The following is a 20,581-nucleotide window of genomic DNA, read 5'->3' on the forward strand; positions in this document are numbered from 1 at the left end:
TCCAGTAGACTTCCCATATTACTCCCACCACTACATTGCTCCAGCATGACTTCCCTGAGCTATTGCTGTGAGCCCTCAGATGACTCATGTAGCCTTACTTGACTGCCTCATGCTTAAAATGGCAGGAACCCAGGTCTTGCAGTGTCTTTCATCTCAAGGATACTTGATTCCATACCTCAAAGATACTTGATTCACCTCAAGATACTTGACAAGGATCTTTCATTTCTTAGAGTTCTATGCTGTGCTTGATATGCCTGCATGATCTTCTGGATCACTGAGGACTTTGTCAGGGAACATTCACCATCATGGTTTCTGGTCTTAATAAGAGTTCATTCCTTATCAACACCATTTTTTGCCCTGAGAAAATCTTAAGCTTGTTTCTGAAAACCCACTGCAGCTCCATGAAGGCATCTTGCAACTTCTCTCCCAATTTACTTCAATCAGCAAATGAATGAATATACAATTATTGAGCACCTGTTGTGTGCTCTACATTGTGCTCAGGATTTTCATTCACTTAAGTATCAGACACCCTTGTAAGGCAAAGGTTATGTTCAGTATTATAGGAAAAGGAGTCAGAGGCTCACAGAGGTTAACTTTCACAAAGCCACCTAGCAAAAAGAAGGTGGCAGACTTTTGTCAAACCCAAGACTTCTGATTCTATGCCCAAGACTCCTCCCACCTTAAATTGGTAAACAAGCTGGCTTTAGTTGGCTCATGGACAATGAAGGAAAAAAAATTGAATCACATGATGGGAAAGTTGTTTTCTTTTCATTTCCCTCTCAAACATCCCGATTAGTCAAGTAGAAAATGTGTTTGGTGTTAAAGTAGCTTTAGCATGTGTTAAATATTTGCTAATCTCCCTTTTTAACAAAGAGAGCTGGTCTCAGGCTTAACACCGTCAACACTCAAATCTTAGCAAGAATTTAATAAAATTATTTTGATTTTATCTTCTATTTTTGGAACAGCATATTGGTTTCCTTATGGTGGTGATATAAAGCTGTCTTTTAAGGAAGAAAATTACAGGAAAAATAAAAAAATGTTGAATAAATTATATTGTATGGGCACAATAATGATAAAAAATCAGGAAAGTATATCCATCTGAATGAAGCTAGGAACTATTCCATTGATTTAAACTGCCTCCTTTGCTCCCAGGACACGTAGGGCTTCATGTGATAATTGAGGCACTAAGTTCTAAATGTGTTCATTGTTGTTTTCCTGGGAAACATACAGAAGCGATTATAATGAAAACTATCCTTGTCACTCGAACCATTGAGTCATTTTTCTTAAGTTTAAATTTTATAACCCAAATCAACCCAAACTAGTAATGGAGTCTTAAAACCTAGGAAAAATATGTAAGTTTATTGCAAAAGATAATATCCCATTTAAAACAGTTTAGAAATTTACAAAACCTTACATTGGTACATAGTCTTTAAGAAGGTGCTCTATAGATGAGCTGGTATGAAGTTCCAAGTATAGTGAGTACATATTTTTTTTAACTACAGAGAAAGCAGCTACATAAACTCCTGCAACTGAAGTTGATGTATTGGTCTTTTTCCCTTCAATTTTATAAAAGTAATTTTTGTTAAATTAATATCTCTCATAAAACCATATAATCTCAAGTACAGCATTTCTGTAGAATATCATAGTAATGTTGCATAATATTTTACAAAGAAGTGATTTCACATGGTAGGTGAGTAGAGGTTTGGCATATGGATCCGTGTGTTGTTTGAAACATAGAGATGATCATTTTTGTTCAGCAGGATGTTGTTTACTGAACCCATTTCCCTCCTATTTAAAGTGTTCAATATTCAGAAGAGACCCCCTTCCCGATTTCAGGTTGGTGGTCTGAGCAGTGCTGTGTTGTGCTTTGGTATAGAATTATCATAGCCTCATTTGTTGTTGTTGTTGTTTTCGAAATGTCAACATTTTCCAACTCCAATTTCATTTAATTCAGTTGAGGATTTATCTCAGGTCCCCAACTCAGTGTTGTAAGCGTATGACAAAGTGAGCTTCATTATCCAAGAGGTGGATTATTCTTTTTGTGTGAGTTATCTCAGATACCTCTTCATCATTCCAGTCTAACTCTGGCAAGTGATCCTGCTCAGCTCTGGGTCATTCTGCATTCTGCTCATTTTGATGTTGGAATGTGCACAGAGCTTATAAAGTAGGTAGAGTAGGTATTTATATCTCCATTCAAGAGTGGAGACACAGGTCCTGAAAATTTAAGCAACTTGCCAAGGTTAGTGTAATAGACTGTTCTGTTGCCTGGGTCTCTTAATTCTAGGAACAGGATTATTTTCATTCTAGCATGCTACCCGAGAATATAAATTAATTTGAAAATTAGCATAAGCAAAGCAAATTAAGATGGAAGCTCTACTATGAGAAAAATTATGTAAGAGATCCCAAATGATCTTGTCTTATTGGATTATCCTCTGTGCTGTTCTTTTCCACTGTTGGGGCCAACTGAGAGTTGATTGTGTGGATACAGAAAGATCTGTGGCTTTTAGCCAGTGGTAGCATATCTTACTGAAATGTGACTTCTTAAGTATGACAAGTGTATTTATCTTAATTCCAACTTAGTGTTATGTATTCCGGTCTCATTTTGTGGGTTTAAACATTACACTAGAAACAGAATGAGAACATCTTGAATGACATTCCAAGACTTAAATAGTACAAGCCGAGACTCTGCCAAACTTCCCTCTTGCTCCCACTGAAATAGCTTTGTGCACTGCAGCACGGTGACGGGGAAAGGTGAAGCTGTTGGAGTGGTTTGTTCAGTTAGTCTCAATTTGCAGTGGGGTACGTACATCCCACGTGCACTCTGTAGACTCTAACTCAGACACCTGATCTTCAGCAAAGGGGATTATGAAATGCCTTCTTCACTGAATGCTTGTTGAGCTTTAGGATCCCTTTTCTAAGCATCATCAATGCAACCACAGGCTGGTAGAGAATTCAATGCAAAGGATACAAGCCTTTCCAACCTACCCCTTAATCCCCAAGAGTATGTAGCAATTAATTCTATTACTTTAGTAGTTTGTTCAGCCATGCAAGTTTGACTGGACCCACATGTATGAGGGTCTTGCCAAAAGAATGAGTCAGACTTCAAAAGAATTCAGACTTTGGGAAGGAAAGGTCTTTAATACAAAAATGGAAAAAAATATATCCTCATTCCCAGTCCTGATGCTTCTTCAATCAGGTGACCATCACGTGGTCATCACAAAGGGAGATTGTAAAGATTAATATACCTTGGAACTTAGCTACAAGGCTGTTGCTGGGATGAATGAACAAGAATCAGTGTTGTGTTTTGTCTTAGTCTTATGTTACTGGTAAGATGAAATGCACAGACAGCTACTGGATCTCGTGGTCTTAAATACTGCAGGGACATTAACTGTGGAATCTTAAAGTTCAAGCCCAAACCAGGTCCCACCCATTTGCCGACAGGTCTCAGGCCCCAGGCTGAGAACGTGATGGTTTAAGGTAGGCCCTGCAGTAGTTACAACTGCAGGATAGCCATACCACCAAGTTCCTTATATCCTGCTGTAACCTCACTCTGCCAGACTGTAAAGCTTACACAACATGAGATGACACATCCTTGATTTGGGATCTAAGGGCTAATTAAAAATAAAAATGACCCAACCCACCAGGTGATCTTGCATTTTTATGCCCTACCTACTTCTGTTGTGCTTCTATATGCCAATATCTTAGAAAACTGCCGTTTATGTATCTAATTTTTTTCTGGGGTATCTGCTTATAACGCTCCTCTATCTTCCTGTTATTCACAATATTTTTTTTTCTTTTGGGATGATAAACCCAGGATGAGAAGGAAGTGTTTAGCATCATGGAGGTGTTGGAAAATGTGATAGGGTTTTGCTCATGTTGGGAACCTAGACTCTTAAACAAGGATGTGGCCTGGTCATGTGTGACAGCGAACTAAGCAAGTGGTGACTCTAGGGTCCATGAACTCCTCAGCAAGCAGCATTACTCATTCAGGTGAGATTAGTGGTCAGGTGTCCAGCAGCAGCTAAACCAGCCCTGAGTCTTTCCCATTTCACAAGTTGAATGGCTAACCACCTGGGGCCTGTGCTAAGAAGTAGAGAAGGCCTGAGGGCAGTGATTTCCCCACCTTGGGGAGGTATCTGGGAAGGGCAAAGGGAATGGACCCAACAAGCTCAGATCCACCAGAAGCATTTCTTCTTCACTTTCTTGGTTTTCCTCCTTAAGTCCTGTTTCTCAGGGACTGGGGTTTCTGCTGGGGACTTTGGTGGGGGAAATGTCTCCTCCACTGGTTCTGCTTCCTCCAGACTCTGTAGAACTTCATGGAACCTGCCTTCCTGCTGCCGAAAATCATATTCTACACTGAAAAACAGAGAGGAGAAGGGAGGAAAGTAAATTCAAATCAGCACATACTGATATAGCATCACCGAGTGTCCAACTGACATGGAGGAGCATAGGCTTTAGATCAAGCCCCACATGCTTAGGTACCTACTGACCTTAGGAAGATTGTGTCAGCCCTCTCAACCTCCAGTTCCTCATGGATGAACTGGCACCTGAAATGCCTTCCTTTTGGGGATGCACTTAAGTCTAAATGAGACGTGTAATATGACAGCCTGATAGTAGGTGTTCAGTAAATATTGCTCCAATCTCTCTCACACATTTATTTAATGTTATTGTTAATTCTTTTTATACATTTTGCATAAAACTGCCTCATTATAGAAGATTTAAATAATACAGATGAATATACAATAAAACTGACAACTCAGTTTCCTCATCAATAAAATGGACACAATAGCAGCAACAATCTCAACAGCTTTTTTGGAGTTAATACGTATATTAACCAAGTGAGAGAATACAAAGGAAGTACTTAGAGCAGTACTTGGCAGGTAGTAAGCCTTCCGTATTTGGTTGCTCCTGTTAGTGTTGTTATTATTATCATCATTACCATTATTACCACTAATACATTATGTCTTGCTCTTTGCCTTGCTTCTCAATTGAACAATGTGGCTTGGAGAGCTTTCCATATACACTTACCTCATAGTATTCCTCCATGTAAACATATTTAAATACTTTCCTTTAATGGGCATTTCTTAATCTCCATTTTTTCTTTGCTATTTTATTTGTGTGTTTTGGAGTCATTAATGTACAGATTCCATTGTATTATCTGTAAGGTAAACATGATGCACTTGGGGACTGGGTGTTCCCAGAGGTTGAGAGAGTCAGAGGTCAGGAAGTACAGAAGTTCTGGCTTGTTCACAGTGGGTGCTCACAGTGGGTGCTCACAGTGGGTACTCACACATGGCCTTGAGGGCTTGAGAATCAGGCCTGCTGGTGTGTCAGGGTTGGTCAGCTTGACTCATTAACTCTGACTCAGTTTTCCCAGAAGCTGGAGAGCCAGGCCAGAAAGAATGAATCCTGCAGATGCCCCCAAAGGCTGTGCATGGGTTCTCTCTGCCCTTAACTGTCCACTTTCCTCCCTAGGAGATTTACTTATGGAGGAGTTTTCACTGCCGAGATGATTATAAGAAGACTCTTAAACTCTTAGCTGTGTTTTCACCTGGTTTCATTCTAGAGCCTCAGATGGCCCAAGATGAGTAACCAGTGTAGGAGTGTGGAGAGTGGAGGAAATGCAGAGTCGCAGAAACAGTGTATTCTCTTTGCTTGGGTAAGGAGCGAAATGAAATGCTTTATATGGAAGACAGAAGACCCCTACATTGGTTTGTGATGCAGCATGACATTTCTATCCCTTTCTACCCAGCAAGGGATAAAAAGGAGCTATCATTAAACGGACACTTGTCCTTATCTACTATCCCCATGTCACCTCACAGAGACCCAGGATCAGAGTAAGTGCTGCTGGAAAGGCAAATCATGATTGTCACACATGACTAATGAAGCCCCCCAATGGGCATTCCAAGATGGAAGAAGCTAAAGAGTCAAAAGAGCCAGATAGCATGTTTTGTAGCCAGACCGATGGGGTGTCAATGCTGAGGGAGCATTGGGAAGATGTTTCTGTATTTTTGATAAGCTTCACCCAGATTTTCTTCTCCTTGGTGTCATCCTTTCTTTTTACATTCCTCCTTGGTCTCTTCTATAGGGACATACTCCTGGCTGGATCACTTATATAATGGCTGTGTTTTTCAAAGCAAAGTTCCACAACTGATTAGCTGTGAGTTCTTGGGGAAGTCATTTCTCATTTTTTTAAGCCTCAGTGTCCTCATCTGCAAAATAAGCATGGTACCTACTCATAGGATTTCAGTGAAGTTTAAAGGATATACATGTACAACACTCAGCTCAGAACAAGGCACCAAGTATTCAGCCAGTCATTCAACAAATATTTATTGAGTATCACCCATGTGCAAGACCCTCTGGTCGGTGCTAGGGAAGGAACGGTAGACAGATAGATAGACATTATTTCTGGCCTCCTGGTACTGGTAGGCCAGTGGCTCTGCGTCTTTGGTAAATGCCAGTCAACATCAAAAGCAATTAGGGACATTTTAGCCAAAGCCAAGGATTTGCCAGGTCACTGAACAGAGGCATCCACAAACTCAAACATTGAGGCTTTCACTTCCAGGATGCACTATCCAGTGCTGCACTCTTGTTTGTCTCTGGACACGGGGTGAATTTTTGTCTGTACAACCTGCACCTCACCCCCCGCAGTAGAAACTCAAGGAGATGGATTCAGAGGCTGGGTAAGAGTTGGTCTCCAACAACCTCTGCATTGCTTCAAGGAAAGCATTTAAAGCAGTAAGTTGCAAACTCTGATTCTTACCCCCACTAGCACTAATTCACAGATAGGGGACATCCACATTCACAGTTCTGCTACCTCCTAAAATATTCCTAGCCTTCCCCCACAAGGCACAAAATTAACCTCTATCCTAGAGCACAATATAGAGCCCAAGAAGGTGGGTACCTCCTACTCATTCTCAGAATTTCCTGTGCTTTCTGGTATAGGATAGTCCATCCACCTATCCAATCAGCCAGATAGCCAGCCAACCATCCATTTATCCATCTATCCATCCATCCATCCATCCATCCATCCATCCATCCATCCATCCATCCATGCATACATCCATCCTACCTACCTCTAGCCATCCAGCCAGCTGGCCAGCTGGCCAACCAGCCATTTATCCTGCCCTGGGCCTGACACTGTACTCAGTTGTAGGGACTAATAGTAAGATAGTAAGATGTGGATACTGCTCTCATGGATCTTACATCCCAGCATGTGAGATAGATGATTAAACTAACAAATTGCTTTACAAATTGCTTTGCATTTATCTCAGCTACCCCTACCTTCCAGCAGTTCATGCATAAACCTCTACTAAATTATATGAACAGACACATAAACTGGCCTCCTTCTTTATATGTAACTTTTCTCTGACTTCACAATTCAAACAAACAAATGACAACAACAACAAACCACTTGAGTTTGTTAAGATTCACAATAGTGTCCCAATACCAATTAGAAAAAAATAATGTTCTGGGGGATTCCAAAATATGTATAGAACTGGCATACCTGGGGAGAGAAGAGCCAGGAAACAGAATGTTAACTCTTGTCGCATCATCACAATTTAAAGTTCAGCCCAATATAGAGAATAGAACAGGGCCTCTCAAGGGGAACACTCCTGGGTTTGAACAGAGGATATACCACTTACTGGCTGGGTGACCTTGGGCAAGTTGCTACTCTTTCTGAGACTCAGTTGAGAGCAGGGATTATAAAGCTACCTCACTGGGTAGTTGTGCAGATGGGACACAATAACAGGTGAAATGTCCTCTTGTAGGATATGGTGTCTGCCCACCCCACTCTTCACTAAGTCTTTTGTCTTCCTATCTTAGGGACTGAATGCCTTACCTCCTCACTCATACCTTTAGCTCTTCAGTAATTGTACACCTTGTCAGCAACATCACTCTTCACTCCTCCCCTCCATATACATTCAGGGAAGAATACACTCTTTATGTTTCTATGGAAACACCACAGGTTTCCATTATAATCATTAGGGCTTAGGAAGCTCCCCACCCCCCTCCTGCAACTGTCCCCACTGGTCTTGACAATTTAAAGGGGATTGAAAGTAACTTTCTTTTCAAGGACAGGCAAATAGCAGAGTATAGGGAAGCATGTACACTTTGGAAAGAAATTGATTAATGTTTTTTAGGCCAAAGCAATTTATTAACATAAAGGAAAATTGTCACTTTTCTTCTTATTCATCCATTTGACAAACTACTGTTTAGTTTGGAGGGGAGGAGAGGGAGTATATTTTGTTTTGGTAGCAGCTGCCTTATAAATAGGCAGGGGGCAGTGCCCTCTCTCATCTGTTTTCATTTTGAAAAAAAACTGGTAAGAATTCAAATAAATTCTTAGCAGAGGATTCTTTATAGATTCTGGGGAGTGACTGTCTGCCTTGGGCTTGGTATCAAGGTAGAACACCAGTAACTTTTCCAACCTCACCTCCACTTCTTATTTTCCTCCTAATCTCCCTACCCTGACACCCTTAACATTTGCTGCCACTCATATTCCATAGTCTGGAGGAGAGAGGTGTTGAGTGCTTAGCTTGTGCAGAGCTCTGCACACAACTTGGGGCAAAGGGTGGTCAAGAAGTTGTTGCGGTATAGGCTTCAGGCCTGGAACCATTGAGATAGTCCAGAGGTTAGTCCTCTGTGAGGTTAGTCCTCTGAAGATGCATGGAATACCTAACACCTGGTCCAGGGGTGCCCAACTCACTGGGGAGTCTTAGAGACCTTTCTGCCCAAGATGCCTGTGCATGGCACCACACTGCGCTTAGAAAGTGAGCTGTGTGGAAAGCAGGAGTGGAAGAGAGCTTTTGGGTTTTCTTCTTGAGGGCACCTCACTAATCTAGCTGACAGATCAGTGTTTTAGCCATCATGCTAGGTGAAAAGTAGAGGATGTTTTTCTAGGTAATTGGAAGGAGCGAGAAGCCTAAGTCGTGGCTTGTCTGGAATAAGAAATAGAGAAGCAAAAAGTAGATAAATACATAAGTAGATAAGCAAACAAAAGAGCCAGGTTCTAGATGCAATATCTTGGCTGGGCAAACTGAAGTTGGGTGAGCCAGAAGGAGATAAAAGTTTATATAGGAACAAACAGTAGAAACGTCTTACTTTTAGATAGCACTTTCATATTGCAAACCTTTCAGATTTGTGTTTTTATTTTACCTGTACAATAGCCCAGGAAGATGGGAAGATTGTTATCCCCATTTAACTGACAAAGGGGTTGGCAAAGGGAAGTCACACCATGAGTTATGATCAGAATCTAAGCCTGGTTTCCTGACTCCCAGTCCTTTGTTTTTCCTAAAGAGATCAAACGCTTTATCCCAGGGCTTGGCTATTACGGGAGGTCTTATTCTAAGAAGAAAGGAAGAATGAGAGTACCTGCAGAGTGTTAGGTGAGGACATTTAAATGAATAATAATAACTCTAATGAGGATTGGTGCCTGGGTGGCTCAGTTGTTAAGCGTCTGCCTTCAGCTCAGGTCATGATCCCAGGGCCCTGGGATCGAGCCCCGCATCGCATCTCATCGGGCTCCCCGCTCGGTGGGAAGCCTGCTTCTCCCTCTCCCACTCCCCCTGCTTGTGTTCCCTCTCTCACTGTGTCTCTCTCTGTCAAATAAATAAATAAAATCTTAAAAAAAAATAGCAGTAATGAGGAGAAGTAGGAAGGTGGGGAGGAAGAGGAAGTGGAGAGAGAGGAGGGGTGCCAGGAAGACAGGGAGAACTACCACTACTCTCATTTATGAAGTTTCATCTGGATTATGGACACTATACTACAAGTTCAGTAATTCTCGCATGTCTCATGTAATTCTCACAACCCCATGAGAAAGATATTAACTTCATTTTACACACGAAGAAACTGAGGCAAGGAGAGGTTAAATATTCTGTCAAGAGTACACACTAGGAAGAGACAGGGCCAGGATTTGTGCGCCTACACTGTCCAGCTCCAAAGCTTGTATACTAAGGTATACTGTGCTAAAAGGACCCAGTAGTCTCTAGCTGTGTGAGATCCTAGTTGCCAAATGTGAATGGGGGGTGGGTGGTGAGGTGGTGCTGATCAAGGCCTGGTGTACCTTAATGACCTCACAACCCTCTGTGAAACTAGACCAAACCCAGAGCTGGGCCGCATGGAGGGCACTTTATGACCCAGCTGACCAACCCACTTCATAATAGTGTTTCTAGCTTCCAGGGCAGTTCTGACCATGAGGCTGCATTCCCAGAGAAGATGGGTACCCCGTTAAGAGGAAGCTTACTCAAGGTCATATAGGGACCCAGCAATCTTGGGTCTACTGTAGGCTGCTGAGGTCTGTGGTGGGCTTTTTGCACTTCCTTCTTAGCAGGTGAGTCTTGCTCTTGTATAAAGAGAAATGGTGACAAGTCACTGCCATAAACCATACACTCCGGGCAAGGTGGCTGAGACATTAATGATCCTCAGCATCTCCCTGAAGACAAAACATCTTCCAAACCCCTCTCCATCTTTTCATCATCTCTGTCAGAATGCTTCTGTGGCCCCTCTTGCCATAGAACCCAGGTGCACCACAGATTCATTGACCTCCTGCAACTTTCTTTTTTAAAGAATTAGCTGTAAGAATCAATGGAATTAACGAGGATAGTTTGGTTCCCCTCCACTTGGATAAATCACACCACTTCGGAAAGTGTCTCTGGGGAAGAATTACAGTCTGGGAAGGTAGGAGCTTTCGTTAGTTTGTTCCCCCCCACCGCCCCCCCACCAGCCTGAAAGGGATTTTGTTCCAAATGCTTTCTTCTAATGACCAGTTTGCTCATTATTTATCGGGTATAATTTTAAGCTTCACAACTTTAGCCATTTTAAGTTGGCAAGTGTACCCCTCCTCCTAGGGCATCTGTCTGCTGACGAGTCCTCAGAGAATTGCAGGTTCCCTTCTTGATACATTAATAAGTAGGACCAAGCTGTAGAAATCTTCACTGCTGATCGCTGTCTATGAAAAAAATCTGCCCTGCCTTCTGTAGCTCTGTGTCAAGAAGGTCTTGAGGTTAGGCCCTCAGAAATGGCAGGTCATCTCAGAGAACCTTAACATGTACATTCACTGATTATGCAAGGTCAAAGGTAGGCACAGGAAAATCTCCTGAAAGCAGGATCAGTTTGAGCTCTGGCTGCATTAAATCTTGGACAAGTTGTTCATGGAACCCCTCTGAGTCTCAGTTTCCTCATCTGTAGAGTGATACCAACAACCATACCCACATTTTAGGGTTTTTGGGAGTCCGAAATGAGATGATACTTGTACAGTGTTTAGCAAAGTGCCTGGCACTGTGCCTGGTTCAACAAACAGTAATGATTGTCCCATTAACTTCTAAACTTGATTGATTTTATATTTATGGTATGTTTCAGCCTCTTTAGCTATTAATGCATTAAAATAGGTTTCATTTTTATTTCAGATAAATTGCTGATGCTATAAATCCTACTTTCTCCTTGCATTCTAGGGAGAAGAAGAAAGGGATAAAGCTACTGAAAGAAATGGGGGCTAGAAGCAAATGTCTTGGGGATCTACCTTTCGGGGCTCAGAGAAATTTCCACATGTACTCCAAACTCTATGTCTGTTTCCTACAAAAGAGAGAGTTTGAGCCATGCTTGGTGGCAGTTGTTTGGGGGATGCTGGATGGTATTGCCATAATGTCCCTCTTCCAGCATTTGCAATAAACACTGCTAAGTCCATATTGAAATGTGGTGAGGGCTGCAAACGCCTCTGGGATTACTAGAAAGAGCAGATATGCTGTGTAATTTATAATTATTTTTCACTGCGGACCTCATCGCTGGCCAGAGGGAGGACTGTGGTTGGAAGGCGAAGCTCGCACAGTTCACCCAGCTCTACACTGGCAGAGCATCAGAAGCAGACAAAAAGAAAATACTAAATAATTTAAGTGGAAAGTGGGTTACTAAACCCACAGGCCTGGGTGCATATTGCATTTCTAGTAAAATAATGCCTTTTTCTCTAGTTAGGTAATAGCTTTAAGTGGCAGGCAAGGCCAGGACCCAGTGGTCAGAAAGCTTCACCACAGAAGGAAACTCAAGGGAGACACTCAGCACCTCTGAGTGTGTAACCCTAGGTGGCTCATGTTAGTCTCCAGAGCCTCTTTCCTTGGTAAGGAGCAGGTCTGGCTTTTCTCCTGCAGGGCACACGGCTGTAAGGCTTTGTCCTATGTTCCAGAGAGCTCTTTCTGATGCATTTTGAATATCAAAACTGTGAGGGAGTGACACCGGAAACAATGGGAAAGCTGGTTGCTGGGTACAAAGGGTGGTGCTTGCAGCCAAATCTCCTTTGGAATATCCTTAACTTCTCTGTCTGGTTCAGAAGGAGTTGTAACAGTGGAAGAATCAATAATGGTGAAAAGGCAGCCCGTGGTCTGTGGAGCTTGAGGAAGTGAGGATGGTGGTGGAGGCTCCTGGCATTCGGTGTCATGCATATTACCTGGTTCAGGAGCATAGGGTGACTACACCTGTCTGGTGAAGAGGGGGTGGTGGTGTGGGGCAGCACTTTGCATACCCACCCTAACTGGTATTTGTGATTGCTCCTCCAGGACTTGCCAGAGGATAGTTCCTAGCATTTGGGCTCTTGGCTTCGGAGCAGAATCGGGCTTTAATTGGTCTTAACCTTAATTGGAGGAGGAATGTCAGCAGGGATTGCCATTCCCTTCCTGATCTCAGATGAGGCCTGAGGAGCTGGGAGATGTGGCAGGAAGGAACGATTACAAATGGAGGCCCTAAGTAATGCATAAGGCAAGGCTGGGCCCCAAAGTGGACTGACAGAGACTCATTTTCCCTTCTCTTTGGAAACAGGAGGCCTCAGAAGTTACGCTTTACTATATGAGCAAGGCCCCTGACCTCCTCTTCCTTTCCTGTTGCATCCACTCTCACATGTACCCCCTTGTTAGATCTGTATATGATCATCTAACCCTATAATTAGTAGAAAGGTAAGTCATCTTTCCAATGATGCATTTAAAACAAAAACTATTTGCTGAGCTATTTTATTAGCAAGAATTTTCTTTTTCATGGGCATGTAGGCTGGTTGTCACAAAAGTTTCTAGTAAATCAACTGCCATCTCTTCCTTTCAAGACCCTGATTTTGGGGTGCCTGGGTGGCTCAGTCATTAAGCGTCTGTCTGCCTTTGGCTCAGGTCATGATCCCAGGGTCCTGGGATGGAGCCCCGCACCGGGCTCCCTGCTCGACAGGCAGCCTGCTTCTCTCTCTCCACTGCTTGTACTCTCTCTCTCGTGTGCTCTCTCTCTCTCAAATAAATACATAAAATCTTAAAAAAAAAAAAAAAGACCCTGATTTTACCTAATTGAATGTCTCTTAAGCTTTATTGGGATCAGAGCTTCCCAAGGAGCTTGCTATAACTTCAGACTCCCATCCTTCACCCCACCCCTGCTCCAGCAGGTTTGGGGCTTTGTGAAGGCCAGCAACCAGGATTCAGATACCCAGGAGACTCCCATGCAGGTGATCCATGATCACCCTTTGAGAACATTAATTAAGGCCTGCATCTAAAATATAAACCCTCATGATGCCCTTGGCTGAGGGGAACTCGGCCATGTAGCATTCTGCGGACACCCCTCAAATAGGTCTGGTCTCTGAAGGCAGCATGCTGTGGAATCTAACTAGCAGGCCCTAGAACTGAGTCCCAATCTTGTCATTGCCACTTACTAGCTTCAGAGTAACTGTGCATATGCCTCACTTTCTCAGTCCCAATTGTCTAATCTGAGTATTGTGCAAGTACCTGAGCCTCAGTTACCTCATCTGCAAAATGGGAGTATTTTTATCTGTCTCACATGATGGTGAGGATTAAATGTGAGAACAAAAGGTATTTATAATGACCAGTAATAATAGACACTCTCTTCTTATTTCTTTCCCCTAATCTTCTTCCCAACAGATCTCTGCCCTCAGCTAGCTGTTATAATTGTAAAAATCATCAAATAAAAAAAAAAAAAGTCAAATAAACTGACCTCCTATTAGATGTGAGTTGTTTATGAATCTGAGAGTTTAATCTGGCTGTATTATTATTGCTGCTGAAACAAATCATCACAAATTTAGTGGTTTAAAACAACACAAATGGTACTCTTAGAACTCTGGAGATCAGAAGTCCTCCAGAACTATAAATCACGGTGTCAGCAGAGCTGTGTTCCTTCTGGAGGCTCTGTGAGAGAGTCCGTCCCTTGCTTTTTCCACCTTTTAGAGGCTGTCCACATTCTTTGCTTATGATTTCCTCTCTGGAACCTGTTTCTGTTGTCATATCTCCTTCTCTGACTCTGCATTTTCTGCCTCCCTCTTCCTTTTATAGAGATCCTTAGTATTTAATCGGGTCCACCTGGACAATCCAGGCTACTCATCCCATCCCAAGATCCTTAACCACATCTGCAAAGTCTCTTTTGCCATGTAAGGTAACATATTCACATATCCAGGAATTAGAATAGGGACATCTTTCAGGATCATTATTCTACTCACCACTCTGGGTTTTGATATTTTACCAAGAGAGACTGCAGATCTAATGTCTTAAACCCGTTTCCCAAAGAGATCACTGGGGCAGTTCAGATACCATAGAAGGGAGATACTTATTTGAGCATGGAGGGAGTTTGTGGTTTGCCACAAATCAAACTTTGCCTTTCCAACCACAGCCGGTACAGAAGTACTGGGCAATAATGTTGGATGGCTGTGATGAACAAGGATCTCAATGTCCTATGAAATTGCAACAAGCTCTCTGATTAATCGAAGAAAGATTTGATTAGATTCTATCTTGTTTAGAATATGTAGCATTCCAGGTATTTGAAAGTCAACAATCTTTGTACTACATTCGGTTGTTGTTTGATTCAGTTCAAAAATATCTACTGAGGACCTGCTGCATAGAAGCCTTCCTTCCCCAGTAAGAACATTTGATTAATTAAGACCCTCCACTTCCCAACCAAGAGTAGGCTTTACTTTTGGGCAATCTAAATAACTATCTCTAACCCACCACTGCTTTTTATCCTTGCCCCAGTCAATGTAGCCATTTCCTTTTTTGACAAATATCTACTGAGCATCAACTGTGTACTAGACACTGGCCCTCAACTTTGAGATATTAGCCCTCTGCTGAAGGAAAGAAACTCATCAACACTATGTTACAATGCAATAGGATAAATGGTATAGCAGAGGAACATGCATGCTATGGGGTTCCACCACAGGAAGGAATGTAAGGTTATCCAGAAGAACTGGCTTTTAAGCTGCAAGAGAAAATTTCCAGACAAGACGGGGCAGAAGAGGCATTCCAGGAAATGAGAGAACTTATGCAAAGGCACCAAAGCATGATAGAACACACAGTATTTGAAACTAGCCAGAGTTCTCTGTGGCTGAGGAGAAATAGGAGACCCAGCAGGTAAGAAGGTTAATATCACATTCAGAGGGCCCTGAAAAATTAGCTAAGTGCAGCAACAGAAACCAGGGCAAAATTGTTTAGCAGGGGAGTGACATGTTGAGATTTTACTTCTCAGGTACTTTAGCAATCTGTGTGGAGGATTACCTGGGATGGGGCAAAAGGGACTTATGGCAAAAAGATGAGGTAGTGTTCAAGTGACAAACGATGAGGGCCTTGACTGATCAGAGACAGAGGGGAAGAGGCAAAGGGGATGGATTTAGCAAGTAGGATTATTAGCCAGTTTGATGTGTGCTGTGAAGGAGAAGAGTGAGGCAGTGGGAACTAAGGTTTATGATGTCATGGTTAATGATGTTGAGCAAAGTAAGAAATAATAGGAAGAAAATAAGGAGTGTGTTTTGATAAATGGTGAATTTAAGGTGGCTTTGGGATACCAACATGGAAATATTTATAGGTAAACAGAGAGAAAGAGCAATCTCATGAAAAAGGTAGGGGAGGGTGGTGTCACAGAAATAAATTTAAAACCCGTGAGTGCAGTGGAAACCATGAAAAGAGGCTAAGGCTGAGAAGAGGAGGCAGGAGAGAGCTGTTCAGGTAGACCCCCACACACTCAACAGCTCTTTTGCTGCTCTCTCCTCTCCAGCATCTTTTAAACCTTCCATGGCCAACCTCTCCCTTCACCCATTTCAAATGCTAAGTTTGCAGCTTGCTCTTTATTAGCATTTCCTAAGCAACACGCTTAGATGGGAGAAGAAATTTTTTTTTTTTATGAGAAAAACTTCCTATTCTTTTCCCTAAAACATCTGAGGCATTTTACAACTTAGACCAAGCAGATTTTTTCTGGGATTTGTGTCCAGAAAATAAATGCATGATTGGTGTAGCCAAAGACCTCCAAAGAGACTCGGTGATTATTTTTTTAGAGTGACCGTGAAGACAAAGTGCTGGAAAAGCAGAGAACAGATGAGGGATGGAGAAGGGATGTGGCGTGGAGGGACACAGTGGCCTTGAGAAGAAGAGGAAAGGGAGCTTATTCCTTAGGACAGCGTCTCTCAAACTTCATGGTTCATTCACCACCTTCCAGGCCTTTGTGAAACTCCCCACACCATCTGCATGTTTACTTACTTTTTTTTTTCTCTCTAAATCAATTCACTTTTAAACTTGAACACTTATCCAAAACAAGAATATCACTTTTGAAAGTGGAGACTTGCATCACTTGCAATGAATATATAGAGGGACTAGTTTTCAAGGTTAAAAACTTCAGTAAAAACTTTAAAACCCTCTGTTTGGATACTGTTGCTTGCCTATGGCTATGAACCTGAGAGCTGCTCTCTCTTGGCAAAGAAGTGTGATAAGCAAGCATTAGAAAGGCTTTGAAGATATTCTAGTACCAAACTCAGATTTCCCCTGTTAGATAATCAGAGGAATTGAATTAAATTTAAAAAAAGGACAATCTTCTCACCAGGTAATTCAGTGTTACTTAATGTTGGTACCATGGGTGGCGTTCACCCAACCCTTTGAGTAACTTGTCCTAGGATTAACACTAAAGCGATGAGGAGAGTGGGGACTAAACAGCCTGGGACCAGCTTAAGGTATAGAGGCAATTCCTACACTCTTCCCTTGGTACCTATAGTAGTCACAATTCCAAGGAGTCCATCCTCCCTGCCGTATGCAAGCCCCTGGGAGCCCCTGAGAGTTAGGCATGGGATCTGTAGGTATTGGTATAGTGCTGTTCTCCTTGGTGAGGTAGGATCTGCCAGAATGATCCATGGTAAGAAGAAAGCCAAGGGGCAAGGGTTTGGGGCACCCAGAGGGCTGTTCTTGGAGCAGGGAAAATGAATTGGATAGAACAAATGACCTCTCAATGGAAGCAAGTAGCATAGCCATAGCCTTTGGCTAATGAGGCCACTTGGAAAACTTTATGTGTTGCTAACTTAGCAGCAACATCTCCGCAGAAGACCCAGCAGGCAACCTATCAGGCGCCCATGTGCTTTATGTACAGTGATGGGGACTGGGCCCATCCATCATCAGGGAGAGGGACTACAGCTTAACAAGGCCTGAGGATGAGTATTTCACATCGCTTATTCATCAGTTTGTAAGATCTGACTTCCCAGGACACAACACAAGGTTTGAAGTCATTTGAAATGTTAAAAAAAAAAAAAATGACAACTCTCATCTTCCCACTTTACTCTGATGGGGATGTTGTTCTGATCTCTTTGCTTTCATCAAATTAATTGCCCGTTCCTTCGCAATGGCTTAGATACAAGGCTGTAGATACTGTCTGGGAGAGCAGTCTGGCTTTGAATGGTAATAAGGGATGGACGCATACAATGGCTGTTCTTGGAAAACTGGAAAGGGATGTGTGTGTGTGAGGGTTTGCTAACCTGTGCAGGGTTGTAACTTAATTTAGAATGTTTGCTTGGGATGTTTGAAGTACATACTAGAAAAATGCAAACATTCTCAGACTTTTGGAGGTCATAGTTTAGCCAAATATTGCCACTTTTAATTCAGCATAGAACATCAGAACGTCAGGACCGAAAGGGAACATAGGGACCATTTAATTAAAAGCCCTCACTTTTCAGATGAGGAAACTCAGAGGCCAGAAATGATTTGTTCAAGACCAGGCCATGAAACTCACAGTAGATTGAGAAATAACCCCTTGTCCTTTTTACTTACAGACCTCAATAAAAAGTCATCTAAAGATGGTAGAAAATACAGCATCCCCTGCTGAAAAAAGAGATCATCCAAAATTTTAATGGAAGTTCATTAAAAGTCATTCTTCTTGTTTACGATGAATAGTTTTTTGTCCTCCCTAAATATCTAGACATTCAATAGTTTTTGTCCTCGTAGTGATTAGGAAATTTGCTTATGATAGGAGATAAAAAAAAAAAAAAGGAGTAAAAAGTTAGGAAATTGATAAGACTGCCTATTTACATGTTCTAATACCACAGGCTTTTTCCAGGGCTCCCTTTTCTGAGGGGATATTTTACACTGTGATAAAGGACATTTCCTGTGAGTGGTTGTGAAACTTGTGTTGGTGTGAAAAGACATGGTCCTGTGACCCCCAAGCATAAGGAGTTGACAGTTCACTGAGAAAATGCCCAAGGCCCGAGGCCCTAAGTATAGGGGCCTCCTGACTTCCATTTCCAGCACCCCTCTGCCCCGCAATCCCTTGTTAGGATGAAATCCCAGGATTGCACTAGAGAGAAAGAGAGATTTTAGAAAGAAGACACAGACAACACAATCGGGCTTCAATATGCTCAGGCTCTAGCTGCCTTTGTCCTCTGAGATAGAAAAGTAATAGCGAAAGCTTGACTGTATACTTTAGTCAAACAAAATTAGATGCCATCAACTGAAATGATGGCTTTTGACCACTTTTCTACCATGCCACCGAAAGTGGACTGCCAGCTAAGGGGGCATTGATCTTTCTAGTAATAACAGTAATAAGCCCTTGAATTTGTACAAAGGTTTGCAATTATACAAGACATTCACAAAAATGAGCTGATTTACTCCTCGTGGCAACTCTTACTAGGGATAATTGTCCCCACTCAACAGATGAGGCAGCTGAGCCCCAGGCAGTTGAGCAGGCATCAGACTTGGGGATTTTGACTTCCAACTTTAGCACACTTGCCACTATATGAGTTTTCCCATCTACCACTTACAAAAATCTACTTTATTGTAGCAACCTTACCCTCCGCTAGAAGGAAATGATGTACTTAGTAATGAACGCAAAGTGCTTAGCACAGTTCTTGACACATCTTACGTACTTGGCAGGTGATAGCTACCGTTGAGGAAGAGGCAGGGCAGTGGAATAATCATCACAGGGCTTGGGATCAGAAAGACCTGGATTTGAGTCCTGATTCTGACCCCTCCTGCTCTCTGAAAATGTTTAATGCAAACTGGGTCACATGGCTTAGCTTCCCTGAGGACATTGACACCTGCCTCACAAGGTGTAACTGTGAAATGAGATACAAATATGCACGCAGAGCTTAGCGCGGTGCCTATACTTACTGTGAAGTAAGTGTAGGGCAATTAATGGGATTTGCTCATAGACCTTATTGTAAGGAAAGGAAGCAATGTCTGCCTTGGAACCAGATGTTAACATTTCATAGTTGAACACCTTGGTTTTTTTTTTAGGTTTCAGGTATTCAAAGGCCTCCTCTCTTTGCCTCTCTCTTGACTTTCAGTGTCTGAGTTTACGAGGGTGTTCTATGGCCCCCACAGCTTCTGTGCTCTACAGAGCAGGCCTTGGTTGTGGCCAGGTACCTGTATATGATGCACGCCGTGTTCTGGCAGGTACTGCAATTGTTGAGATCTTGACCAGTTCGATAAAAGTTGCGCCTGCAAGATAGAGCATTTCCTGGATAAATCCATGGGCAAAAGCCCCATGGGTTGCACACATTCTAGCTACCGGTTTCCTACAGCATAGCATTACCCCTCTTATCAGTAGCAATGCTCTAGAGTTGCATGGCAAATAAACAAGAAACCCGCAATAATGGGACCTCACATTTCTAGAGGGCTTTATAAATGTTTAAGCACTTTCATATCTGTTTTCATGCTGACGATAAGCCAGTGAGATGAGTCAGTTATTCTTACCTGCACCAATAGTTAGGGAAACTGAGGGACTTTGCAAATAGAAGGGAGATTATTAAAACCCCTGACCATTTCGTTCAGTGCATTTCTCCGTATCACCACAGTGCTTCTTTCTTATAAGGCAGTGTTGGGTCTGATTCATATCAGCAAATGCCAGTTAATAACTTCTTCCCTCTCCTACCCTTTTGTTGATTAGCTTTAGCCATTCCTTCTTCCCAGTCTTTAGGGGGCACTTTTTCAAAGGAAAGCATTCCATACCTAAACAAATCACTGCCTTCCCCTCCCCAGACTGGTGCTGAGTCACCCAGGAAAGCATTCTGTGACTTTTTCTCTTTGCAGAATTGTGATCTCATTTCAGTACCTATTTAGTGGATCAGTGATGGACTGGCCAAATCCATCAAAGTGCTTAGTGGAGGGGAAGATCAACAGTAACCTCAAATCCTTTGTAACAAACACACAAATAACTAAAATCCTGTGCAAATACAGCAACTTGCTAGAAGGATGGACTTGGGGAAGTAGCTGTGTGCTGTCATCTTCTGCCATCATTCTCTCTCATTATAAAAACACTTTTTGACCCTGTTATTTCACTGCCCCCCTTTCTCCAGTCTGTTGATATTTGG

General features: G+C 42.4%; 2 protein-coding genes across 4 annotated transcripts in view; one reads left to right on the top strand and one right to left on the bottom strand.

Annotated features, from left to right (window-relative positions):
- DOCK2 (dedicator of cytokinesis 2) overlaps positions 1 to 20,581 on the top strand; it is a 386,690-nt gene that overhangs the window by 181,488 nt on the left and 184,621 nt on the right. The gene's annotated exons all lie outside the window — the stretch shown is intronic.
- INSYN2B (inhibitory synaptic factor family member 2B) overlaps positions 1,341 to 20,581 on the bottom strand; it is a 109,516-nt gene continuing 90,275 nt past the window's right edge. For all 3 annotated transcript variants that reach the window (XM_081826298.1, XM_081826296.1, XM_081826297.1), the window contains 2 exons: positions 19,635 to 19,709; positions 1,341 to 4,356 (listed from right to left, as the gene is read on the bottom strand). In XM_081826298.1, coding sequence (XP_081682424.1) covers positions 4,170 to 4,356; positions 19,635 to 19,709 — 262 coding nt within the window. In that variant the 3' untranslated portion in view covers positions 1,341 to 4,169. The remainder of the gene's footprint in view (positions 4,357 to 19,634; positions 19,710 to 20,581) is intronic.

Source organism: Leptonychotes weddellii, chromosome 7 (genome assembly GCF_054177405.1).
Source record: "Leptonychotes weddellii isolate Sample4059 chromosome 7, ASM5417740v2, whole genome shotgun sequence".
Lineage (NCBI taxonomy): Eukaryota > Metazoa > Chordata > Mammalia > Carnivora > Phocidae > Leptonychotes > Leptonychotes weddellii.